Here is a 27,220-nt window from a genome sequence, read left to right on the forward strand (position 1 = left end):
CTCAGGAGTAAAAAGGAAACTCGGCAGCTGGGTTTTGTAATCCTGTGCACACGAGGTTTTCTGGGAGACACTGGAGCTGACTCATTTTTACGTGGGCATTAAGGATGTGACAACTTAATTGTGGTGAGTTCTTTGGAAGGGGAACAGGAATCAATAGGTGTTGGGTAAGGCAGTCGTTTAAGATAAAGTCTGTTTGTTAAATTATAGTAATTTGTCTCGTTGCAGCCTCAAAAGCGGCTAATTGAGAGCAGCCCAGAGGGTTGGCATGCTCTGCCCCAGCTTGAAGCCCAGGCCCTTTGGATGCCTGGGATGGACGTGGCTGGCAGTGCTGCCGGCTAGTGGTGCCGCTGCCGCAGTTCAGGCAGGAGGGTCCCCAGCTCCGGGGGACGCTGAAGGTTATGAATTCAAGCCCTTAAACGTGTCCTGTAATCCCTTTTCTGGCGCGGAGAAGAGGCAGCCTCTTCAATTACCAGGGCATGGAGGGCTGCAGGGTATGCATTTCCCAAAGGCCAGCCCAGGGCTGCAGGGGTAGCAGCCAAAAATACTCAGCTTATTTGAGCACCGTGGGGACTCGCCTTACAAGGCTGGAGAGTAGTTTGTTAAACAAAAAAAACCACAACCCACCTCGGGACCAGATTCGAGTTTTGCATGCTGGACTGGCAGGGAGGTCTCCATGAGCTCCCTGGGACTGGCTCTGCCCCAGCTGTGCATACACAAACCTCCCTGCTCCTGTCCTGGTTCTGCTGGGACACGGCTCTTCTGGAGCTGATGCTGTTAAGCCTTTTCTCTCTGGGGCTTTGGGCTGATGTGGTCTGGGCTTAAAGGCATGTTGCAAACAGGAGAAACTTCAAGGGGATACTTCTACTCCTGGATGGGTTTGAGGAAGGGCCTTTCATAGAATCACAGAATGCTTTGGGTTAGGAAGGACCTTAAAGATCATCTAGTTCCAGCTACCCCTGCCGTGGGCAGGGACATCTCCTACTGGATCATGGGACTTTGGTGTGGCATGGTTAGACCGATGAATTCCCCCAGCTGGTACAGGCTGAAGACCACCTCTGTGCTCATGGCAGCACTTGCCTCCACGGCTCTTTGGATAACTTTGGTAGGAAGTGGATCTGGCGGGCCACCCTGCACACCTGGAGTATGGGAGAGCTGCAGGTGATGGGTAACACCTGCAGGAACTGTGTCCACTAGCCCTGTATAAGCCACCCTCCAGAAATACCTGCATAAGTGTGTATTTTTGCAAGAGGCAGGAAGGTCTGGACCAGTGCTGTGTGTTTTCTGCTGAACTCCTTGCTTAGAACATGCTTTATTTTTCTGGTTTTCCTCTCTGCTTTCTCTGGCTCTTCTTTCACTCCCCATCTGTGCAAGCACAACCTGCTGCCACCTGGTGAGACCTGTCTGGTGCTACACATCCCCCTGGGCTGGGAGGCTTCCTCGGGCTGTCTTCCTACCTGGTCAGCTTTGCCCTGCCTGGCTCCTTGCAGGTGCATTTGCACAACTGGTACCCAAAAGCAGCAACAGGCTAGGAAGAACAGCATCCAGATCAGAAAATTAAGTAGAAGAGGCTTTTAATGGAGCAATGGGTCATCTGTTCTCCTGTCTGACACCGGGGATGTCTGTTGTGTGGCGATCCAGTCAACGGTGCTTGAAGTATCCTCCAGAGCTCTTGGGAAGAAGCACACAGACCTGGTTTGGTGCTTTGCTGTGCTGTGCTGTGGTGGTCCAGCTGGGGGACAGGACCAGGTGGCCCCTGGATTTCCCTCCATATCCAAAATGTGGCTCAAAACCATGCAGAAAAAAAAGCCCAGAGACAGTTCATTCTGTATGTCAGCCTTTCAGTGCTGCACAGGTCGGGGGCCTTGTGGCCGCAGAGCCCAGGCAGGCAGTGGCCACCTAGGGAGACCTTATGGAAGGGACAGGTTGTGTTTCTTCTGGAGCTGGTGGGGGCAAGGGAGGAGTACCATGCAGTCACAGCAGCATCCCTCCCTCCCTCAATACCCTGGAGACAGCTGGGAAGCTCTTCAGGGAGGGCAGAACACAGGGTGGTTGGGAGAAGAGTTGCTCAGACCTCCTCTTTGATCAGTAGGGAGTGAGTATCTCATCTCTGCAGGGAACATGAGGTGGTTTTCTTTGCAGACCAGGTAGCCAGCAGGCTAGCACTGCTCACCCAGGGCTTTCAGCCTTCTGCACAGGCTCCACCATACTCCCCTGTCTGTCTTCATCTTCCACTTACCCACTGAAGTTTTAGGCCATGGATGTGGTACTTGAGGGTTAATAATTCAAGTCTCTCTCTGGCAGTAACTGAGCTTTTGGGGTTAGTGCTGCAGGAAGCAGGATTAGACCTTCCTACTCCCGTGGTCTCACACTGTCTCCATAACCACCAGTGATCCTGGACAGAAGGGTTCAGCTGTTGCTCCCTGACCTGGGAGCAGCATCCAGCCCTGCCTTGGGTCAAGACGCTCCAGCACAGCCAAGCGTGGAGCAAGGTGGGTGTGCTGGGATCCAAGGCGTTTGCAGGCAGGTCCTGCCAGGGCAGCCAGGAAAGTCCTTTGTATGTGGGCTGGATGCGGCAACGTGCACCAGGCTTTTGTGTTTGCATGTGCAAACAGACGTGTGTTCGTATATGCACATCCCTAGAGGGTGGGGAGGTGCCCACACCGTGCACGGCTCGGGCACAGGGGCGGTTGTCTCTGCTCGCAGGCTCCCCAGTGGGACAGTGGCGCACACGTGATGGCCTTCGTGCCTGCACACCGTCCACGTTGATCTCATGTGCTGAGATTCTCGCAGGCACCCAAAGGAGTCATCGAACTGCATGCTGATCACTGCATGCTGCCAAAATCCTCTGGAATCTACTCCCCTGCGTCGCCCCTTCCCAGGTCAGCGTCAGGCTTCGCCGCAGCAGGTGCTGAAACCCGTCCCTCCTCGCGACCTGCCTCCCTTGCTTTTCCAGCACATTTTCTGGAGGTCAGTCATCCCCTCCCCACCGCTGGATTGCTTTCCTGCCCCTTCCCACCTGCTCCATCCACCCGGCAGATTTTTGGAGCTGGAGAGCAGCTATGGAGGAACATGAGTCCGAAGGAGAAATCAATCCTATCCTGACTGGGGCTGAAATCTTGGAAACACCAGCGGCTCTCGAAGAACCAGGGCTGAACATGGCACTAGCTATTTCTGGCCACTGGCGGCTATTCCTGGCCTTGACCCCAAGGTCAGTCCTTTTTCCTCGCCTCCTTCCCCGTGCGCTCGGGTGAGCTCAGCGCAGTGTGTGCGCTCAGCCGGCTATAAATAACGGCAGCCATGGGCGACCTCCGGGAAAGGCACCAAGGGGAAAGCATCCCCAGCTCTGTGGGCAGCCGAGATCCCCTGGCCCAGCCCAGCTGAGGGCAATAGGGTCCACCTTCCCCTCAGGGGGAATTGGGATGCTGCAGAGCTGTCACTGTCCATGGGATTTTGAGTTCCAGAGCCCTACTCTTCCCTGTAAGCAGCTAGCAGGGCTTTCAGGCTGAGTGATTTGCTCATGGATGAGTTTATTTTTTTTAATATTTCTCAAAAGCAACTCAAGCTGGACTTGCTGTCCTGCAAGACACCTGGGTTGGGATATCTTTTTTCCTCCAGATCTCTCTTTTCCTCAGGGGAGGACTGAGCAACCCGATGGATGTGGCAAGGGGAGTGTCCAGACAGAGACAGCTCCACTGGAGCCTGCATGTGGCCACAGCCTGCAGCTTCCTCAGTGCTTTTCTCCTCACTCTCTATCTTTCCTTCTCCACACCCTCACTTTCTTTTCTCTGCAGTCTTTCCTTCTTTCTCCCCACTATCTTTCCCCCATTCTCATCTTCTTGCCTTCCCTCTCCTTCATTTTCCTTTTGCACTTTTTGTTCCTCCATTTTTCACTCCATAGCTGTCCTGCGCTCTGATATCCTCCCTTCCATACTCGCACTATTTTTGCCGTCTTCCTACCCTATCCCCTTTCTCTCCTTGATGTTCCCTCAGCCCCTCTCTGCAGCTGGGGCTGTGCAAACACCATCTGCCTTGTTTTTCTTGACGTGCAACAAATGTTTCTGCAGTGTTCTGGAGGTTGACAGAGCTGCTGAAGAAAAAGACCTTTTCATTTCAGTTCTGGAATGGAGAGTGACTCCACTGCTGGCCTGAGAGGTTAGCACTCAGGTGACTCCTATGCCTACATCCAGCCACTTCACTGGCGTGAACACTGACCCCCCCCATCCATGGAGATGAAGAGAAACCTGGTGGTCTTGGGGTCACTCTGGGTTTAGTTAGAAACACCAGGCTTGTTTTCACTTGTTCCCCCCTCCTGCCTCTCTGCTGCAAAACCAATGTAATTGGAGCAGGAAATTAAACACTTGAAGCGTTAACGTGATAATCTGCTGGTTTAGGCTTTGTGGGGGGCAGGGAGCTGGGAGCTGAGAACTCTACTGCTGCCCTGGCACACAGAGAGGGAGAGGGGACGTGTTACCAATGATATCTCCCCAACACATCCCACCCTCTTGCCCCAGACGGGGAAACCACACTGAGGGCTCTTCTGCAGTTCGCTCTGGCCTCAGGAGGTCTTCAGGCTCTTAGTTAGGATGATTGTGTTTTTCCTTTGGTCCTGGTAGCTGTACCTCATTGTCCTTGCTGGTGGGATCAGGACCAGTGCTGGTGTGTGGCTGCACCGATCACCTGTGATGAGTTTCTCAGTGTTTTCCTGATGTTGATGGTGTACAAAGCAGTCAGGGACCTAATCATGCCCCACATTCCCAAAACTGTGGTTTGGAAGTATTGAGTCTGTAGAAGAGAAAACCCCAAAAAGCTGTAAGCTTTCAGAGATGCAAAAATCTCCCCAGGAAACCAGACCTTGTGTCCACAGGGCAATGAACCTTGGGGGTAAAACAAAGTGTGGAAGGTTCAGTCTGAGCGCCGGCAGAGATGATCCTCATGGAAAAGGTGAATGGATGGATGTCCAAACTGACTGCCAGCCAAGTAGTTTGGGGTTTCCACCTCTGGAGGCGTTGAATTGCTGAGCAGATCCTGATCAGAATGACTGCACCCGAATGGTCCAGGGTGCAATGGAGAGTGCATTCCTCTGGAAGAGTTTGGGCATGGGGCAGGCAACGAAGAACAGGTCTTCCAGTACCTTCCCAGAGCTCCTCAGTAGTCCATAAATTTGGCTGGCACAACCATATTACGGTTTTTTTAATTCTTTTTATTTGTGTCAGACTTGGATTGTCAAATAGAAGCTTGTATTGTAATTTTTTACTTTAATAGGAATCATTTGTAGAGAGATCTGCTGAGCTCAGCATCCCGGCTAGAGCTTTTGCATTATCGAGAGTTGCTGTCTTTGCAGATGGATGAGTTTCAAGGATTTCTAAATACACAGGCCTATCTGTCTGAACAAAAGTTCAAATGCTGTGCAGTTCACTGGTTCAGAGCAAATGTCAAAGAGGCATTTGGGCTGTCACCACTAAACAAACCTCTGTCCTATTTTCCTTTGCACTTTCCACAAAATCCTGCATGAATTTGGTATGATCAGCCCATTTCTATTTATGGGGTGAAAAACCAGTGTGGAGCAGAGCTGTGGGGTTTTTTGCTGTACTTGGGGTTGTGAGAATGTTGAAGGGAGGAACTGTGCTATAATTGCTGTAAACCCCTTCCCTTTCCAAAAAGCCTTTCAGGGAAGAGACTACAGTCTTTCCTATGAAGCATCATTGGCATGAGATGCTGAGTTGATGCCTTTTCCCAAGGATCTTGGATGAAGATGGAGGTTGCCTGCCATGCTCCCTTGTACTGGAGCATTACCAACATTTTCTCCATCACTGCTGTGGATGCTTTTCTCACTTTTCCTAAGCAATACCCCAGAACAGGTGCTCTGGAGCCGCTGCCTGCAGAAGCGGGACAAGCTCCTGGTGTGTCTTATTGGTTTTAACATGCTGCACTCCCTCTGAAAAAAACAAAATAAACAGTTGTTTGCTGACAAGGATGTCACCAGGAGGTGCCTTGGGGGAGTAATATTTAACTCTTGTCCTGACCTGATGCCTTTCTCCCTTTGCTGCAGCTCTGAGGGCAGGGAGAGGAGACTGTGCTTTCCCCAGTGACACTTGCAGCTGAACAGTGAGATGATATTTTGATAGGGGCTCTATATGTGCAGCTCTCCATGTCAGCATGGACATATTTGAAGGCTCAAGACTAGGTATCATCTGCAGATACCCATTGGTGCCGATAGGCATGGCTGGGAAAATCCTCACCCTTCCCCACTTGGTCCAGTTCACCGACAAGCCAGTAGAGGGAAAGGATCCTCTTCAGCTATTAACCCCTCATGGGAAGGCTTTGTGGGATGGAGATAGCAGCCTGGCGTGGGAGACGGGAGACCTTTTTCCCTGACACCTGCATATGGTGCGACTTCGGCACGGCCTCTCACGTCCGGTGTTTTTTGTGTGTTTTCCGAGGCGTTTTGTGTTTGCTCCTTGGCCAATGCTGGGAGGACTGGATTGGAAAGGAAAGGGATTTTCATACTTCATCTTTTTCTCGCCGGGGCCTGAAACGTGAGCGCCTCCGAGGCGTTGCTGAATGAGGTGGTAATGTGTTCATCAGCTGGGAAATCACCGGACCTCAGAAAACAGGGAGGGGAAAGATAGAGAGACACATGAGGATTTGTGTCTGCCCATCTGCCCCTGGGCAACTGTGGTTTTAGGATGCAGGTGTTGGATGTGTGGAGCACAGTGTTGAGGAGCATCCCAATGGTGTTGGAAAAGGTGGGGGCTCTACCTCAGTTACCTCACTGTGAGCAGCAGCTGCCCTGAAGAGCTGTGTGGACATGGCGTTCCTAATGATGTGCTGGAAGCGGTGCTCCTCATCAAGGGTTGAGTGAGACACAAGAAGAGAGAGAACCTAACTCAATAAATGCCTAAATATGCTTAAGAGGTGCCCATGAGCCTGCTGCAGGGCATGGGTCGACCTTTGGCTCTGCCCATCCAGGAGCACCTTGCCATGGGGAACAGGTTACATTTTCCTCTCTAAATACAGGTCTCGTCCATTAGACCTCGTGCTGACTGTGGTGGTGTTTCCCTTGACCTTGGTGCTCTTTTTCCTGCATGATCCTTCCTTCACCCACTCCCAGTGCCACCACACACCCATGAGTCTTCTTAGAAATCAAAGCATTTAATTTGAGTTCTCAACTCACCCTGGTCACGGATCTATGGGATACTCGCATTCGGCATAGCCCAAGACCTGGCTGTGCACCAGGTGCTATGTGTGTAAATAAAGCAGTTTGAAGTCTCGTTTTTGGTTTTGTGGACTCTCCTGCCCTTACCATATTCAAGGAGCATTCGTCAGCTCCCTTTCATTGCTCCTGCACCTCCTTTCTCTTCCTGTTTATCTGCCTCCTTTGTAAATTAAAATCTCAGGCTCTACTCTTTCTCTACATCTCATTACTTTTATTGCCCATCTCTGAACAGATACTCCTTTCCCCTGATTTTCTTTATGCAGGATACCCAGGATTAATCCAAACGTTACGGGTCAGGGCATACTGTTTATTTACAGCATCACATATTTTATAATCTTGGGTCTTTATATATCACCTAACATTTTGTTTGCCATTTTAGCTGTGCCCACAGAACAAAGGCTGACATCACTTTGCTGTCTGTTTTCAGCTAATTTAGGCTGCAGCAATGTGTGTGATTAGTTCAAAATCTCCCTTTCAGCATGCGGTGCATTGCATTTATCATCACACCGTGTTTCCTTACTGCCTGGCACTGCCGTTCACTTTGATGGTCTCCCCTATCCATCATATTCTTGATTAGCCTAAATAATATTATCATCTGCCAGTTTTTCCTCCTCGCTGCTCAACCCCTCTTCAAAGCATTAATAAACAGATTATGTGCTAAGGCTCGTCCAAAACAAAGAGGCACAGAGAGTTGGCAATGCCACTCTTGGTCCAAGCTGCTTTGGCTGCTTAATAAATTCAGGGGCTGATTCGTGAAGAAGGTGACAGCAAAAGGAGACAGAGAAGACTCCCACAGTTTTAATACAATTAAAAGATTTTCTGTTTTCTGACATGCCCACAAATCTGCCCCATTCACTTTATGAATGGTTAATACCAGTCTGAATAACCAAATGTGCTTTTAGTGTTAATACTTTGAAACGCAACCATTCTGCATTCAAATGTCAAGGGCCTTTTAAGGGGAATACTTAGGACTTTGGTTTCATGGGAATAGTGTAGTTTAATATGAAAAAACTGTAAAATATTATTGATGTGTGATATGGTAAAATTAGGGATGTGGACATGTGTTTGCAGTTAGATTAATAAACATTATTAATGTGTAAAGATATAATTTTTATGTTTCTTTTTTTTTCCAAAGGGTTTTGTGGTTAGTTTGTGTTTCGAGCTTATTGATGAAAGGATAGTATTTATTTTGAAAAGTCAATTATTCAAATCAGGGCAATTTTTTTAATGGGCCGAAACTTGTAAGCAGTGTAATAAATTTTCTTTGTCATTTACAGAAGTATTTCTCTTTTTGTTTGAGATGAATGTGGTAGTCTTCAGGTCAATGGCTCTGGTTTTCCCTAAGGTAAATTCTGGAGGTGCTGAGCTGGCCTCTTCAAGGTGAAAGCAACTTGCAAATAAAACGCCTTTAAAATTTGCATTTATTTGGGAAAGGAAGTAAGAGAAGAGTGATCACAGCCGTGGTCACAATTTTCCTATGTGTTGCTCAAATTGAAATAAATGTAATTCTTAAAGAACATAGGAAATGTGGCAGAAATATCACGTCTGCTCTGGTTTGTAGCCTCACGGCTTCTTGGAAGCAGCTGCTGCTCTGGCGGCTGCATCAGCGCTAGCAGACCTGCGCTTCACGAAGATCCCTTCCCATCTGCAATCAGGATGGGTGTTTTGTTTGTGCAGTATGCCCTGGCAGTGACTTCTCATGTTTTTTTTGTGAATGAAAACACCGTGAGGGTTGTGTCTTGTGCTTGCTGTAACCAACTATTTGATGGTTGAATTGAGCAGCCCTGCAGTTGCTGTGCTGGGTGGAGGAGCAGTCTGTTGCTCCCTCTTCACTTCCCTCATTTATTTTCTTTGTTTTGCTTAGAAATTCACTATGGAGAGGTTGGGAAGTGCACTGCAGCTTGCCCGCTCCCAAAAAACTCTACATAACCTGCTTTGAAATGCTGGCTGGGAAATGGGAGGAGAGTGCTATGGGTGCTGTGCCCCCTCCGCTGGCTCCAGCTTTCTTCTTGGCTCAGGCAAACTGTGCTCTTCATAATCCTGAGCAAGAGCTGCTCAGAGGTGGGAGAGGGATTTGGTTGGCTTTATTTCTTTCTTTGCACTGGTGGACCAAATTTCTGCTCTGACTCTGAGTTCAGTTTGCGTCCCTGCTCACTGCACTCCCACTGTACTCTGGAGCCGTTGGGAATACTGTTCCTCCAAAACTTCCATTTCTCCTTTTAGAGGATGGTAGTAACTCTCTTCTGCGCCTATTTTGCTCAGTAAATAGGGTGAAAATAGATGAGGTCATTGGTATCTATACAGGCAGATTTGGCCTCCATTTTCTGTTTACTAGGACTGCATTAGTTATGAATAATGGCGCGTCAAACTACTCGCTCCAAGCAATTTATTCATGGGATTTGGCCCTGCTTGCTGTCTGAGAGTTGCCTGCCAACAGGATCTGATTTTTAAAATACACTTACAAACATGCAGCCGTTTGCCCGATCTGTTTGCAAACATATCTGGGCCTCTGGGTGCTGAGCAGCTGCTCAGCCCTGCTCTCAGGGTGGCACAGCTGGGCTCCAAAAATCACATCCTGATGTTTCAGTCCATGGAGGGGCAGTGGCCATGTCCTTTGAAGTAATTAAAAGAGATGGAAGACAGTAAGTCATGGGTGATTTTAAAAAGTCTTCCTTCTCTTTTTGCCCCGGGGAACGTCACTATGTGAAGCTGGCGGCACACACGCAATCCCAAGCCTTTGAGACAGGATTCCCTCTCTGACCCAGGAGAGACGGCAACAATTTCTAGCTCATTTCGTGCTGTCTGGCAAATTTTACATCTAATTTTTTGCTCTGTCACATCCCCACAGAATATCCCTTGATTTATGTGGTGTCTGAGTCCAAAACAAATGCTTTTGCTGGATACCTGTATTCTCTCCAAGAAAGGGTCCTGCTCCCCAAACTTGGATTAAAAAGCCAAAACCAAAAAGAAACCCCCACTTGCTGTGGTGTTGGTGGAGAAGGGATACAATAGCCCACATGTGATGAGAGGCAACCACAGGTTAGCCCTGTCCTCCTGCTGCTGGTGTGACGTGCACCATGCACCGCTCTTTTCCCAGGTATTGCTCGTTTGATCGATTACTTAATTTGCACACTTGTGTGACAGAGACTGTCATGCAATGGCTCTTTTGTCATGCTGAACTGAAGGATTTTATTCTTGGGAGACAGTTTAGGCTCCGAGATACTTCCCGAGAATGCCTAGACTGTTGTTCCCATGGGCCATATTTGGAAATCCCAACTGTTTCTGCTTGGCCAAAAGCACCAGTTGATTTTAAGGGACGTTTTGTTTGTGTTATTGTGCAAGTTTCTGGCCCCTGATGGCCTTGAAAGGAAAAAAAAATCCCAGCTCACAAGATATTTGTACTAATTAAACAGTGGGGAATTAGCTTCTCTTCTCCACAGGTTTGGTTTTTAGGCTTCTCTCAGGCTTTTTGCACATATTTCCACAAACCTCATTAACGTGGATAGTGGATGTAACACAAAGTTGGGCAGTTTCTTCTTCTCGAGTTTAGGGGCATGCAGACTGAAGATTAGAAGATTAAGGATGTATTCCCTCCACCCAGTTCCATTGCCTCCAGTTCCATATCCCTTCCCCTGCCTCTCCAGGAAAAAAGGCTCCTCAGTTTACTAGGGGGTGCTTTATGCCAGCAGCCTGTCCTAGGTCCTTTGTTCTGCTGCCTCTCTCCCTGGATATAGAGGGTTTTTGGGAGAACTACATCCTGGCCAAGACAGCGAGAAGGATGCACACCTCCCCCTGGGTACCACACCACAACTGAAAGTCTTATTATTTTTATTACTAAATTCTGGAGTCACTGGTGAACTCAAGAATCCCCCTTTGTCCCAGGGAAGCAGTCCCTGGAAAGCCACCAATGGACTGGTCTCTGGTAGTTAACCTCTGCTGCCAGTGGAGCAGGCTGGGTGCCTGCTACAGGAGCCCTGCTCAAGCTCTCCCCACCCCAGGGGCTTATTCTGCCTGCCCCAGGCTCTGCTCCTACAGAAACCTGGCGGCTTTGTTGAAGGGCAGCTCCAGCTTCTAACAAGGTTTGCAATTCACCAACTGTGGATGAAGAGATCAATGGGAGCCCAACCATGCACTGTTCCCCCTGCGCCTCTGCAGTTTCACTCCATTAATCTTCTGCGGTCTCATATTTGGCTGTAAGGAAATATGAAAGGGATTTTGGAGGGAGAAAGATTACAATCCAGAACCCTCTGGATTGTAACAGATGCCGTGATGTTGCTTGCAGTGTGTGGGACCACAGGGGCAAAGGTCCTGCTCCCCAGAATTTGGAGCTAAGGACTAAATCCCTCAGCCCACATCACGGCAAGCGCCTGCTTCTTGCTTCACCAAGGTCTCTGATTTAGAGCACAAATTCCTCTCCTTCATCCAAGAGATTCTCGCTGAAACACTCCCCCTTTGAAGGAATCTGTAGGATTTTTTTCTCTCCCCCTCCTGTACAAAATGACATAGTCAACAAAATCTTTTCCAGTGCTAATCCTCGGCTATGCAGGAGGACTCCTCCAGCCCTGCGATAGTAGGGGAGAGACAGATGTTCAGCAGATAATTAGTGCAGTTGTGCAGCGCCTTTCTGCTCGAAGCCTGGATGCCAGAGCCTTCAAGTAAGTTGCTGTGTGTCTGCCTGCATCGCTTTGTGCTATGAGACCTCTTTGGAAAACTAGAGCCGATGGGACTAGCTGCTTTAGGATGCATCACACTCCCTAGAAAAGTCCTCTCTTGCCCCAGTTGCTGGAGCCATTTCTGCTCTGTTATCCATTTAAGCATTGCTGAACCTCTCTAAAGTCTTTTTCCTATGGGCTACTCCTCCGAAAGGGTGCTTTTTTTTTCCCTTTTGGAGGTTTTCTGAAGTCAAGGGTTAAATTGTGGGACAGAATCAGCTCCTTCCCCATGAGTGTAGCAGCACCAAATGGAAAGGGAAGTGATGATTTCAGCACAGGGCAGGGAAACACAAACAGTGTCTAGAGGTTTTGTTTCTTTTGAGTGGTTTTCAGAAGCAGCCAGAAATGGCATAGGCTGCATTTGGTTGAAAACCAGGGAAGAGGAGTCCTGATTCCCGTTTGACAAAAGATGTGAAATTGGGTTGCAAATCCTTTGCAGAAACTAGGCTCTGTGGGAACAGGTGGCTTGCTTTCACATTTTTTCATGGTAGTCTTGAGGTCCATCATGGGCTTAATTGTTTCCCAGTAATTGTATAGGATGGATGTGATGGCATCTTTGAAAAGCCAGGTCATTTGTGGGGCGTTGGAGTGCAGCTGGGGGATGTAATGCAAGCCTGTCTTCCTGGTGGGATTCCTACACCAACATCTAAGTATACCCACAAGGAGAAGCTGACAGCTACAGTAGTCAAAGGTTAGAAGTGTTAGAAGCATTGGATCCTCCTGCATTAGGACACTGAGAGGTCCTAATGGTTGGACTCGGTGATATAAGGTGTCTTTTCCAAACTTAAGGTTCTGTGATTCTAGGTTTTTGTGGCTTACTTCCCTCTGACTAGGAGAGAGTGGAGATGAGGAATTCCTAGAGCAGCAACATGCTCGTTCCCTGAGAATGAGCACCAGCATCTCTTCTGGTGTCAAGAGGACCTGCCCAAATTTCCTCTGTGGCATTCCCCATCTGCCTATCGCTCCTGGTCTTCATTGGATTTCAGACTAGGATGTTTTGCAGAGCTCCTGGTACCCCTGGTACCAACTCCCCAGGACAAGGGCTGTGCCTGTGGCAGCTCATCACAGGACTGATGACAACTCATTGCACACACATGAAGATATCCTGTGATGGGGAGACCTACACCAGGGCATACTCCTTTAACATGCTCTCCAGCAAATTTAGTGTCTTCTTTTAAATCTTGGTTATTTATTCAGGCACAGAAGCACTGCTTGCTTTCCGTGTGCTCGTGGGATGGGGATGACCTGAGAGGCAGCTGGCCATGCTTGGCCCCGGCAGTTGGAGCAGTCTGCAGGTCAGCGAGTAGAATAGCAATGGGAGAGCCCAAAAGTGGAGTCAAATCACTTATCCTTCCTCCGTCCTCCTTTGGGCAGCTTTGTACCTTGCTCAGTATTTGCTCTGCAGCATGAACTGACTCTGTACACAGCACCCAGTGTTGTAAGATTAATATTCTGGGGTTTTTCTTTGTTACAAAAAAACGTTTTTCGACAACAACAACAACAAAAAAGGGTAACTTTTGATGCATATCATTCTTCCCTTCTTGCATATGTTCATTTTTGATTCAAACATACTGTTGAAACCTTTCTTCCCGTGCAAAGCAAAATTCCCTGAAAAAGGGCAGAGCCTGCTTGTGTGCATTTATTTTTACCAGATCTTGAAATAATTTGTGACTTAAAAGGAGAGAGGGGGGAAAAAAAAGTCTGTTCCTGATTGAGACCACTGAGCATTACTGTGATAGAACCAAAAATAATAAGGTAATGAGCAGCTCTAACCTTAGCTTAATTAACACATCATTAAGATCAAGTGCATGAAGAGGTAGCAGCTCTGTGCCTCTGTGCCTGGCACAATGCTCTTACAGCTGAACTGGGAGGTTTGGCAACTCAGGAAATGTAAAACAATTTATTTCTTATTTAAGTGTTTGTTCTTTAACCCAAATGAATAACCTAAATAATTTCTCCAGGGGAGACCTGCTACACCGTCATAGCAATTTTGAGGTACGGGTGGGAAGAAACGAGTTTTGTGAGAAAGGGCAGCGTGTGACGAGGAAAGGTTTGCTCAGAAGTGCAGGCAGGTCCAGATCTGGATCCTCGACTGCTGAGAGCAGTCAGGAAAATGGGAGATGACTGAAAGCTTTTAGTGCCAGAGCTATTTGTTGACGTTCGAGGCAGATCGCTTTCTGATCTCATCTCCCCTTGCACTGGGCTTGGAACCAGAAGGAGAGGTAAATGGGTCAAGATTCCCAGGGGGGCAGTGAGAAGGGCCAAAAAGCAGGCGTCCGCAGGGGGAAAACAGTCGATTTGGCAGGTCTGGAGTTCATTGAGAAGTTATTGCTTTGGAAGGCACAGGAATATCTGTTGGGAGTCATAGAAGAGTTATTGGTGTTGGAAGTTATGATGTAGAATTATGGTGGAGGATATAGAGACCCTTATAGAAGCTCAGCAAACCTGTGAATCCATCTATCTAAGCACCCTCAATTCCCACTGAAGTCCTCTTGGAACAATAATAATCATTTAACAAAGGAAATGGTTTTTGACCCAGACAACTAAATGCATTTCCGCTTAGTGCTTCCCAGCCCTCGCCTGATGCTCAGCCGTGTGTTGAGGTTGCCTGTTACTTTCCCAGACATCAAAGGCTTTGAAGGAAAAAAAAGAAATCGCAACTCGGGAAAAATTGATTGTTTACCATGAAAATCTCTCCTGAAAAGAGCAATCTGAAGAACAATTAGCCAGAGCCATGCAAGCATGTTGCCAAGGAAAACACAGCCATGGGCGAGGATTCCCCTGGGAGAGGTGGTGCAATGCCCTGCTGGCACAGGAGTGGTTAAGGAGGATGAGGGCATTGGAGAGACCTTAATTGCCTCCTTTATCAGGTTTTGTAAGGGTTCATGATGAAGGAGGATCTATTTCCAAGTGAGTGCTGGCAGGAGGGAGTGGGTGAAACCCAGAGCTTTGCTCTGCTTTTGGAATGCCAGGTCCTGTCTAATATAACAAAAGCCCAAAGAACACCACGTCCTGGATGGAGGGACTGATCTGGTGTTACCCTCTCTCCTTCAGGTGGGGAACTGGGGCTCTGAAGCGCCATTTCTCCTATAACTAAATGTGATGGTAGCCACACACTGCTTCTGCTGGATGCCTCTAGCACAGACGCTTGCATGCACCAGCTATTCTTCTATGAAGCCCGGTTTGGGTGATGAATATTTAAAGCTAAATGATAATTTTGGGTCATGAAAGCTCACTTTTACCTGCAAGCTGCAACATCTCTTCCTTGACAATGGAGAGAAATAAATCCAACCTTGTACAGTTTTGTCTGCAGAAGATACTGCAAGCATCTGGGATGGACATGAGTCTGCCTCCAATGCCAGTGGGGCTACATGCAAGCATCGAGTTCATTCTGCCATTGCAAGCTCATTCCTTTATTTTGGTGTATTTTGGACAAAAGAATGATCATTCTGAGAAGGGATCAATAGCTCAGCCAAGCATTCAAGTTATTAACTCACAAACAAACAGTGTCAGGGCTGATGGGAGGAGGAAGAATGTCAATTTTCTCTGCAAATGTTATTGCGGGGAGCCTTCAAGGAGTGTTTTATTTAGCAAATCAGAGCTGTAGGAGACTGCTATTCTCTTGCTGGGAGAAGGGAGAGAGTTGGGAAATCAAATCATGTATCTGGTAAAGTGTCTCAGGGGGGTTGACCCTCTGGCTGAGGGTCAGCCTGAAGGGACCAGATGGGGTAGAATTCCTCTCTTTTCCTGTCCATCTGCCCATTTATCTTTGCTCCCTCCAGTGAAAAGGCTCTCTGCCGAGTCTCCTCACTCCTTTCCCCTTGTTTCTGAGATGTTTACCTTCACAGGCAAAGAACATGAACCTGTCCTGATTCTTTCCAGCAGGAAAAAAAAAATGGGCTGTTCTGTTCAAGCCATCCTTCACTGGAGGTGGCTGGTAAAAAATGGGGAATCACCATCTTGGCTGCACTCATCACTCTTAGGGCTACATGTCGGAGGCCTGTGCCTCATCCTCCTTTGAATCCTCATCCTCCTCCTTCCTACTCTGGGGTGCCAGTGTTTTACATTGCCTCAGATCATTTCAATCTCACTGCCTTGTGCCCATAATGAAGAGTGGTAGAGGGCTAGAGGGCCGGGCTGGCAGCTGGGACTGTCCCAGTTCTTAGCAGATCGAGGCATGCATCAAAATCTTTGAAATCCCAGCCCTTTCCCCCTGTTATTTCCAGTGTCAGCAGTGACTCAATATGTAAAAAGTATTACCAAGGTCGGAGCGTATGCTTTAAATCTCAGCTGCCACAGAGGAGGTGGTTTTGCAACACATAAAATGCGGTTGCTGTCTTGCCACATCCCAAATTTGCAATGGACCATGCAATGTGCTCCCTCGCTTGATGTTTAGAAAGTAGATGGGGAAAATCTCTATTTCATTCCCCTTTGCTAAAACCAGAGGCGGTGAGGTAGGTTTTCTTTAATGTTTTGGTGTGGATGTCTCTTATTGAAGCTTTTGCAGCTAGTGTGTATCCTGCAAAGGTATTGCTGTGACACCAAAGAGCACTGTGAGGGCAACAGAGAGGAAACTCCGAGGCTGCCTGCTCAGCAGGTTAATGTGTTGCCTGACAAGCTTCCAAAACCTGATGTTAGTATTAGGGAGTGCATGCCTGTAGCTGCCTGTACAAACCCCTCTGCCCTTCTCTGCATGGGAAGTTGGGTCCTGATTTTGGGGAGGCAATGCACTGCTCTAACCCAACATGGGTGCAAGGAAGGGCTCCTGCCCACCTAACCCCCTCACTGTTTTCCACCAAGAACACCCTGCTCTCCTTTCTGCTGGTAAAACTTTATGGGTAGCAGCTCCCCGGGGAATCAGAGCCTGACATTTCTAGAGAGCGTGCAGCCGCTTTGCCTTTACAAGCCTCTAAAAGTGGAGTGAAAAAGCACCATGCAATTAAGACAAATTGGGGTGAGTTAATTAGCCCAGCCCTGCAAGGTCTTGCTCTTTTGATGCCTCTGTTTCTGTAATCCTGTGGGGATCTGTGGCTGCGATGGGCAAACCCCTAGCCACAGTGGTGCAGCAGAGCCTGGGAGCTTTGTTTGCCCCCAAAAGGAGCCAACCTGGTTTTGGGATTCAAGGGTGTACACTGCTGATGCTGCTCGGCAGAGGGGCCCAGTGTTCCTGGACTCAACCATTGTTACTCTGCTTGCTGAATCACATCTCTTAAGCTGGATTTTTAGGTCCTGATGTCCCAGTTGCTGGAAGCAACAGATCTGATGCCTAACCCACTTGGCTGCACCATCATTCTTTTATATACCCCTTGCTCACACATCTGCACATCCCAGGCATGCTCCCACGAGCATTGCAGTGTCTTACCTGCTGATGAAAAGCCTTTTCCTCAATTAGAGGTGGAAAAAATAGTGAGTGATGGCATTGGGTTCACATCCAGTGAACTTCTCCTAGTGCCTCTTTGCCATACAGCATCATGCTGGGCTCCTGAGGAAGCGCATGAGGTGGGTGATGCCTTGCTGAACAGCAGCTATGTCCCAGAAAGCAGTTGTCTGCAGTTTTGTGTTGCATTTCTCACCCCCAAAAGCTCACACAAGTTGCTAGTAACTTGCTGCTGTGCACATCATACCCTGACTCATACACCAGAAGAGTTTAGAGTGGTGGAGGGGACACACGGTTTGCAGAGCAGAGAGGGCAAAACAGCAGAACTTTGCCCTTGGATGAAATAAGAAAATCTGGTCGTAAAGTCCAGCACTTTATTCTACGTGCAGCAATTCCTTACGAAAAAAAAAGAACGAAGCCTTCATATTTTTGCAGAGCTCTGGTCCCAATCAAATAGCTGGACTGGGAGAAGCATTAGAAAATGGGGGAACAATCTCATGTTAGTCCACTGGGAAAGTTAATAGGCATTTTCCATCCCAAATTTGTAGGATTCTGGGCTTTTCGCAATAGCTGTTTTACTTAAACCACAGCTCTGTGCATTGCCTCGCTCAAACTGACGGCTCCTTCCCCTCCAGCGGCCCCACTTGTCTCATTAAAGCTCCCACCTTTCCGCTGCTCAACTGAAAATCAACAAAGGGAAATTTAGGCTGGATATCAGGAACAATTTCCTCAAGTTGACCGTGAAAGTGCCTCCAGGGAGCAGCAGCAGAGGGTTCATTGCTTGCAGTGTTTAATGGGTTTCCCATCTTAGGTGTGAGAGGGAGGGCAGCCTGGGCTTGGAGCTGTCCGGGCAACACTGGGCATCCCTGGCTGTGGGCGGTGGTCTTGTTCTTTTTTTTGATTATTTCCCTAGGGAGAAGCAGAGCAGGTGTTGCTTCTCCTCCTTCCTTACTGCTCTCACCCCAATACTGCAAGAGGGTCAGTGCGGTGGCTTTCCCCATTAATAAAAGCCAGAGATAACTCCCTGCCTGGGACAGTGACCGAGGCATGTTTGACTTGAAACAGCATGTTCTCACTAGCTGTCCAAAAACCGATTTCAGGTGAGAATAACTCCACACATGTGCTGGGAAAAGCAAATGCCTTCATTCAATGACTCTCTTTCAGCATCTCATTGTTGGCCCTGCATTTGCTGGAAGGGGATTTCGCTCACAGTTTTGCTGTCCCAGGTTGGATTGGCTTCGCTCTTCCCTGTGTTAAGGTGAGCCTGTGTCTGTACTTCTCGATATTGTTGCTCTGGTATTTATTGTATGGATGGGAAACTGTTTTTCCAAATAGGGTGTGGTGTCCTGCTCCATGTCCCATCATGGCGAGTGCGTAGAGCACCGTTTCTGCTGAGTCCTGGCATCAACACGTTGCACCTTCTCTGCAGTCCCTAAGGGACAATCACTAGAGAGGCTCCCAAAGTATTCCTTTTCTGGGGAGGCTGGTTGTGGCATGTCACTGAGTTGGAATTTAATTTCATACTGCATTTTAAAGTAATTATTTCAATTTGAAATGCAATGTCTCATGTCAATTCTCCTTGACCAAAAAAAGTGGTCAGGGAGGATGGAGGAGCTGCTGCTTTTCTGAGGTCAGTCAGTTTGAATGGAGCAAACCATGTTTTCCTGAGTGGAATGCTTGCTGCAAAATTATCATAGAGGATGCTTTGAGGTGGAGGAGTCCTGGGAAGCAGCAGGCATAGGAAGGGCTGACTGGTCATTTCTAGGTGGCAGTACAGGCAGGAAGTGCTCACGGAGGATCAGCTCTGAAGCAAACATCCTGCAGAGATAAGTCGAGGGGTCAGCTTGGAACTCAGACAGTGTAAGATATGGGAAGAAGAATCAATGAGGAAGACACAAAGCCCTAAGGGAAATTAAACCCTCATCCAGGCTCCTGCAGCATGTGGGAGGACTTCTTGGAAATCAGTGGTTTTGAGGAACAGAATACCTAAGCATCTCACAAATATATACAATCTTACCTTGGATCACTTTTAGCCTGAAAGCCTGGTACATGGAAAAAGACAAAGAATGACCTCATACTTTAGCATTCCATCATATAGTCGCTGTTGCAGAAGCTTCAAAGGGAGAAGAAACCACACATTTGCGGTATGAGAGAGAGACCAGTGCTTTCACAGTCCATGTTCCTCATGCTGCCGTGTAAGTATCTTATGGCTGTTTATGGGCATTCCCATTGCAGTGACCTTGAAAGGCCATACATATGATGGGGAGAGAAATCCCAGAGTTTCTGGGAACCACCATTTCAGGGTGTTGGCAGGTAGTATCCCACAGTGATTTTTCTGGGTCACACGTCCTTCCTTTCCCACCCTCCCTCCACAGCTGGTGTTGAACGAACGCAGAGGAGGACATTTAATCCTTTCTTTGAGTCATTTCATAACCTAAGGCTAAAGGCTACAGATGAGCATGGCCTGTGGGGGACAGGGAACAATTGAAGGTCCTGGTCAGCGTGACAGGCGGCGGTGTCAGTGCAGCAGCCGCCAGTCTGTTTTAAAGCAGAACCCTCTCTAGATAGTTTTTAAAAATGTACGTGATATCTCACAAAAACATGGTCGGGGTGTGGATTCCAGCTGTGCACTTCAGAGATTTCCGATCTTTTGTTTCCCGTGCATGAACCCAACGCACTAATCTGCAATTTGGGGTCTGACTCTGCTCTTTGCTCCAGCCGGCGGAGCTGTGCCGGGAAGTGGGACACCATGTGTGACCCGCAAGGGCTCAGCAGAGAGCAAGCCAGGAGCAGCGAGGGGGAAGGGGAGCAGGTTGGGCTTGATTTCTATGGCTCAGTCTGCAAAATGCTGTCCTGCTGTGCAAGATGCTGCTGGGAGATGGGACATCTCCTTGGATACTCTTCTAAAGACCAGGGATCCTTGCAGCCATCTGCTGCCCTCACAGAAGAAGCACAGTGTCTGGGCTCTCCTGGGCTGCACCCACATCCCAGCTCTCTGAGGAGGCCTTTCTTGGAGCCTTGCCCTTGGTACAAAGATGTGTGCTGAAGCTGCAGGCTTTGGGCAGCATCCCATGAGGGTATAGCTGCTGCTGATATGAATGCAAGTAGGCTCTGAGTAGGGGCAGAGGTGGTGCAGAGCCCATTTTCCTCATGCATCACAGAGGACCAGCATGATGAGGGTACATTTCTCCAGGCCTTTGCTTTATTAGCATTTTTCTTAGCACCTCCAAGATGGGTCCTGGGTGTCTGTGTCCTCCTGGGCACAGGAGCTGCTGCTGTATTCCCATGGCATCTCTGGGGAGACTCAAGAAAAAGGATGAAGACATGCAGCCCACCACTGGAGCCAACACTGGCAGGAGCCAGGTCAGGAAGTTCAAACCAGTCTGGAGCCACTGTGTACCAGTCATGCAGGCAGCTGAGTACACCAGCCTGAAGAGGTTCTTTGGAAGAAGAAGCCAAGGCCATGTAGCAGGGCTGCTCCTGTACTGTGCTGTGGGCTGGGAGCTATTCCCTTTGGGGAGCTCAGACCCAGCCCTGCGGGCTTTCTCTGAACTTTCTTAATTTCACCACTGACTTCAACAAAGTGAGGGTTTCCCTTGTGCTGGCCGTCACGAATGCTTGTCTTGCGATGGAAGTGATATTTGTTTTCTGCAATGATGACATTTTACCCTCCCAGAGCCAGTTGAATTCTCGCTAATCCTCCCTTCTCTCAATTCACACATTTTTTCTTCATTCTGCTCCTAGACCACGGCGCTTCGCTAAGCATCACAGTCAGCAGCAGGTAATTTAAGCACACATCTGCTTGCAATCTGGGAGAAAGGAGAGAGGCAGTTTGTCTTTGTTAGAAGCCTAGCGGTCATGGCTCTTTGCTTACCTGATGGCATTAAGGCTTTTTTTTGTAGCTCTATGGGGGCCAGGTGGGAACCAGGAGTTAGATAGAATGGGGACAAGGTGCCCGACTTTGATCCCTTGCCCAAGTGTATCACTGGGGACATTCAACCAGGGTTGATGTGCTGCATGACCCAACTTGAGTGCTGGTATCTGCTGAGTTTTGCTTCCTCATCTCTCTTCCTTGTAGGTCCTCTTCTTGTGCTCTGCTGGACTTCCAGCCTTCTCCAATGAAGGCTCACTATCCTGCTCGCCAATGGCACCCAGGTCTGATAGATAGGGAAAACCACTGGAGCTGGGGTCCAGGCCCATGCCCTTATTTCAGAAAAGCTCTGGGGTTTTGGTCCAGTCCCTATGGATGAGGCAAGGAACACAGGATGAGCAGGATGAGATTGGAGCTATTGCTGGGGCTGCAGGGGGATTAAATAGCACAAGCCTGTAGGAAACGAAGGTTTGTCTCCTTCCAGTGCTTCAGGGCAAACTTGTTTCAGCAAATCCTCCATCCCCTATTGCTATTCCTTCCCTTGTGTTTCCTCTTAACACAGCAAGCTGCTTGGTTTATTTTTGGAGCTGCCTGTTCCCCACCAGCAGCACAGACATGCCAGGGCATTCATGTATTGGAAAGGCTGAAGGTGTGGAAATCAGGAGATACTGCTGATTCTCCTGGGAAAATAAGGACACATCCCTGTGTTTTTCCAAGAATCCATAGGAGTGGAGCAGTGCTCTGATGATCCCTCTGCTGCCATGAGAGACTGGGGCTATGGAAGGATACTGTGACCCTGACACTCTCTACACTCACCCCTTGCAGACCTCTCCTTTCCTGTTCCTAGTTGTTAAATGTATCGGAGCCTTTATTCATGTTTTCCTAAGTTTAGACTGCTTGCCTTTTCTCTCGGTGTCCCAAAACAGCTGCTGAATGGAAGGCAATCTTTTTCTGATATTCAATACTGTAAGCAGGAGTGATTTGAAAATGTGTTGATTCCTTAGACTGTGGGAAAAAGACCTGTACTGCTGGCAAAACTGGGCTGAAAAGTAATGTGGGTTTTTTCCAGGGTGGTTTTTTTTCTTTTTTCAATGGGTTCATGGAAAAACAACTCATATTTCTTCATTGCTTTGAATTTTCCCTGGAGGATTCTAGGGGGCTGAAGTCTTGTATTTCTACACTTGCTTGCAGAGATGGCAAAATACAGTGGACTCACACAAAAGCCTTGTATTTGGCAGCACTGGAAAAAGGGGATTTTTGTAATGCCCTGAAGTGTCATTCTTACAGCCCACAAAAGCCATACATTCCCAAGAGGAGCCCAATGCTGAAATTAGCTGAGCTCACAGCCACATGAGTGGAGTGAAGTGGCCGTCCCTCAGTCGGTGCCGGAGGAGCTGTGCTCCCCGACTCTTGCTCTGACACAGATGTTTTGTGTCGTACTCAGGTCCACTGGGAGCAGTGCCAGGGCTCTCTACTCCCGGCACCTTCAGGGCATCCATGAGGGAATTGCTCCCAGCATCGGGCTAGGCCCTGCTGGCCAAGTGTGGGGTGAGGTATCTATACCCAGGCTTGGCCCGGATGCCGTGCTGTCGGCTCTGCGTGGGATTTCCCCTGTCCAGCCAGCAGCCTCAGGTTCTCTGAAGATTGTGAGTTTGAGATATGTTTAATATTAGTCCATGTCAAGCCTATGGTTTCCAGCACTGCTGGCTTGGGCTTTTACAGACTGGCTTGCTGTCACTCACCCACGGGCCGTCTAAGTTAGCTTAATGAGGAAGCCAGACTAAGATGAAATAATTAATGCAGCTGTGGAGCAGAGATATAGGAGTCTTTGGGGAATAAGGGAGCTGGCCTACATCTTCCTCCCCAACCAAAGTGCTCCAGACCTTTGTGAAGATTCAGAAATACTCTATTTCCACTGGGTGCTGAAAGTGGGTCTGTCATCCTTCCAAGCCAGGATGCTCCCAGGAGCTCTCGGAATCAGCCATGTAGGCACAGGGATCTGGACTGGATTCAGGGCAGCCGCTGGGCTGGGACTGAGAGCTGGGAGCGCTGTGGGGGGCCATGGGTGTTTTGGGAGGGTAAAACCTCCGTAACAGGAGAGAGGAGAGCAGTGCCAGGCTCTGGAGGGATGGTTTGTGGTTGGTATCCTCTTCTTGGCTCTGAGAGTGGGGAGATGGGCCAGAGACCACTCACTTCAGGCTGGCCCTGCTCCACCAGTATGAATGGGCAGCATCAAGGGGAGGCACCCACTCCCACTGTGGTCCTGCTGCTCAGCACGAGCCCAAATTAAAGAGGGTTTATTTAGTAAACCCATTTCAGGATAAAGCTTTTGATTTATAGGCACCCCGATAGTGCTCCAAGGAGGACTTGTACAACTTTAACTACATTTTCTCAGCATCACACCAGCCCAATAAAAGAGAGTTCATATGCGCTGCACAAATTCTCACTTCCAATATAAAAAAGGTTTTATGAGACTGGAAGTCTCGCTGGCTCTGCGGGGCCGGGTGTATTGGCGGATACTCCGCGTGACAGACCCTTGATTCCTCTTTGAGTTGTCAGACTTCAGTAGCATTTACAGCTATTTAGCTATCAAATTTTATGTGCAGCTCTGAGAGAAGTGTGTCTTTTAAATACTGCTCTGTCTCATAAACAGCAGTCTGTTAAACCGTGTCAATGGTACAAACGGTTTGTGAAGCCGTCTGATGCAATCGCCTACAGCTTCGCTCATTACCTGAGCAGCAAAGTGCTGAACAACTCAACAAGTTAATTTCTCGAGCCAGTCGCCTTGGCTGGGGATCAGCTTGCCAAGCAAAAGCTGGTAATAACCATGCTCTAGCAGCCCAGATTTGGATCACATTTTAGCTGGCATCTGTAAAGCCCTGCTTGCTCAGTGCTCCGTTGGACGAGAGTCTGGTGTTTGTCATCTGCACTGTGGTTATATCAAGAGGCCACCAGCAAGATCACATCCCTGATTTTCCAACCAAAAACTTCAAAGCTCAGGATCTTCTCCTTTCTGCAGAAAGACCCTTTGGTCTTCTCTTTGGTCCTCCTCTTTGGAGAAGGAGCTGGAGGCAGGACATTCCCAGGGTGCTAGCCTTGACCATGACCATAAGAAAATGGTCACGTTATTGCTGTTATTGCTCCTTCAAACTTCCCCCTAGGATATCCCTTTCCTGTCACCTTCCCCCTCTGTACTTTTCCCAGCCATGGTGCAGGGGAACAGCGTGTACCACATTGCATCTCCATTCTATTTATCTGGTGACCCAAGCTGAGCCTGTTTGCGTTGGATGAGAAACAGAAGCTTGCTCGCCCTCTTTGCTGATAGTGCAATCACGCCAGCTCCAATGCTTGGGATATAATTTATGGACTCTGAGCAACGGTCGGAGCTGAGCCAGACGTGAGCTTGCAGACTCTTCTATTTCCTTCTTTTCTCCTTTTTTTTCTTCTTATTACTTAAGCACAAACTGGTAACTTTGTGTGTGTTTTCAAGCCTGTGCCACTTGTAAGGTGCAGGCTGTGCGAGGAGCCCAGGCTGGGGGCACCTTCACCCCGGGGCGCGGGCTAACGAGCTGCTTGCATGTGTAATTGCCGCCGTGCGCTGCAGACTGGGAGGTTTGCTCTCCCATCGCTGCTGTTTCCGTGTGCAATGAGCCGGGGGACGGCGGGGAAAAATATATATGTGCGTGTGCAGCATGGTTATTTTCAAATACAAAATTGCACCTGCAAAAATAGAAGCCAGGAAGGGACTGGCGAGCGGCTCGGAGCTGGGAGGCGCCATGCGTGCGGAGCAGGGATGGAGACGGCGTCTCCGAGTTTCTTTCCCATGCTCACGCCGCCTGATAGTCTTAGCGGACATTACTTTTCCTCCCGCTTGCATTTCAATTAATCATCTGCTTGTCAGCGCTCTTCACCCCAGCTCCCCTCCCCGCCAAGTCTCGGGGAGCAGCGCGCACACATGTAAGCGCCCATGCACGCAGCCTGCGTGCTGACGGGGTTGGCCGCTCGTTAATCACTTACTGGTGTCATGCAAGTCGGTCCCCACAGAAGGAAGTCTGGAAAAGGGGAAGACAGCCATCTCCTTGGTCTCCATTGATGGGGATGAGCTGAGCACAGTATCTGGCCCTGGTACGTTGCAGTCCCATGGTCTCTGTCCGTCTCCATGGTCTGTATCCCACTCCAGGCAGAGAGCTGTTCAGATTTGTTCAGCCAGACTTTTCTTTCCAACATGTTCAAAAGGAGCACTGAGCAGAGCCATTCCCCTCAGAATTTGTGGTGGAATTCTTCATATTTAATTTTTCTTAGCAATAACACCTTCACCCGTCCTTCCAGGTGAGAAGTGACCTTGCCAGCCTCCTGCCCTAGGCAGGGTGAATACTGAGAGGGGACCAGTTGAGTTTGCCCATTTGGGTTTTGAAAACCTCTAGGTCCCCACAGCCTGTTTGGGTTTGTCTTCTAGCAGGTGACTGTCATAGGAAAATGTCTTCCTTACAGCAAGCCTGAACCTCTCCTGTTTTAGCTCCTGCTTCTTGTCGCTCATCTTTTCACCATGGAGGAAAGAGTCTATTTGCATCATCTCAGGAATCTCTAGCTAGGAGATGTCAGGTTGCTGTTTGATCCCTGCAAAACCATAATTTCTTCAGGCTGCACAAGCCCTTTTTCTCAATTTGTCCTCATTCCTGTGTGCCTCAGCCTCATCACCACCCTGATGGCCCTTCATGGACTTGCTGGAGGTCAGCAATACCCATCTTGTACCAGGGCCCAAAAACTAGGCACAGTGCTCCAGATGTGGTTTAAGGACTTTTTTTCTTTTCCATTTAATTTTTTTTCCGTAGTGGATCTTGCAGACCCTGCCTAAGCATATACTTGGTATCAAATTTCCCCTCCAATTGGGAAACGTTGCCAAAAAATATGAAAATTAATAAAGTATGTGTGTGTGTGCACACATTAGTGTGCACAGCTATTTAGGCATGATTCCTGTTTGGAAGATTCAATAGAGTTTTTTTATTATTAATATTTTTCAAGAGTGTGTTTAAGAATGACAGTTTGAACCCTGCACTGAGCTGTCTTTGACTTCACTTCAGCCACAGAAATAGTGGGCTCAGATGGTTTCTTTTCCTATCCTCTCTCCTTGCCCAGGTTTCTCTCAAGTAGTACTCTAAGTTTTCATCTACTGGGAAGAAGCTTTTTGGAGGCGAGTCAGGATCTGCTCCAGTCAGAGTCTGCAGGGGCTGGTGCACCCTGTGCGGGGAGGTGCTGGAGCTGTAGAGAGCTGCTTGATAGGAATGAGGGGTCCACCCAGAGCTAGGGAAAGAGAGCACAAATGCTTTAGGAAAGGTTAAAGAAGGTAGGCAGGCTACAGGGTGGGAGGTGGTAGGGTTAGAGCACCTTAGAGGTAGGGTCTCGCAGAAGGAGGGAGGCTCAAGGGAAGGAAGGAAGCATTTGCTGTAGGTGAGCATCCCAGTGAAAGGGCGAGAAGATGCTCAGTGTGCAGTTGACTCTGTCTGAAAGAGTTCACTGCCTTGTTGCAGAAAAGCAAATGCTGCTAAGCCAAACGCTGAGGGTGAAAGGGAGAGAGCCAGCAGCACTGGTAGGAGATGAGAGACCAAGTGAGCCATGGCAGTCATCTCCTTGCTGGTACAGCCTCTGCTCTGCGGCCACAGTGGAGTATTTTCAGTCTTCCTCAGTTCTGCAGAAGGGCATTAGATAAAGCGTCTACCGAGCAGCAGAACTAGGATGAGCCACATCCATGTCCTTGGGGTGGAGAACTGGGAATTGAACTGAAACCTCTTGCTGTGCCAGGGATGTTGGGTTTCCACTCTCCATCCTGGCAGCATCAGAATGGGCTCAGGCAACCAGAAAGGAGCAAAACCAGGGGCAGAAATCTGTTTCCCTGCATTTGCTGCTCATCTGTGTCTCTACCCGGTGGTGAGTGCAGCGAGCTGATGCATATGAGCAGACCTGATTCTGGCTCAGCTTTTCCTTTGTTCTGCCGTTGACAAATATTCAGGGATTGAAAGTGAAATACTGTGCTTTCTCTCCACCCT

The 27,220-nt window shown here is 48.6% G+C and overlaps 1 protein-coding gene across 4 annotated transcripts in view; it reads left to right on the forward strand.

Annotated features, from left to right (window-relative positions):
- CNTFR (ciliary neurotrophic factor receptor) overlaps positions 1-27,220 on the forward strand; it is a 204,552-nt gene that overhangs the window by 78,984 nt on the left and 98,348 nt on the right. For 3 of the 4 annotated variants that reach the window (XM_027665418.1, XM_027665419.1, XM_027665420.1), the window contains one exon: positions 18,470-18,563. The exons of the other annotated variant lie outside the window; for it this stretch is intronic. In XM_027665418.1, coding sequence (XP_027521219.1) covers positions 18,470-18,563 — 94 coding nt within the window. The remainder of the gene's footprint in view (positions 1-18,469; positions 18,564-27,220) is intronic. 4 annotated transcript variants of the gene reach the window in all.

The sequence above is a fragment of the Corapipo altera genome, unplaced genomic scaffold, assembly GCF_003945725.1.
Source record: "Corapipo altera isolate COAL_440 unplaced genomic scaffold, ASM394572v1 61045, whole genome shotgun sequence".
Classification (NCBI taxonomy): Eukaryota; Metazoa; Chordata; class Aves; order Passeriformes; family Pipridae; genus Corapipo; species Corapipo altera.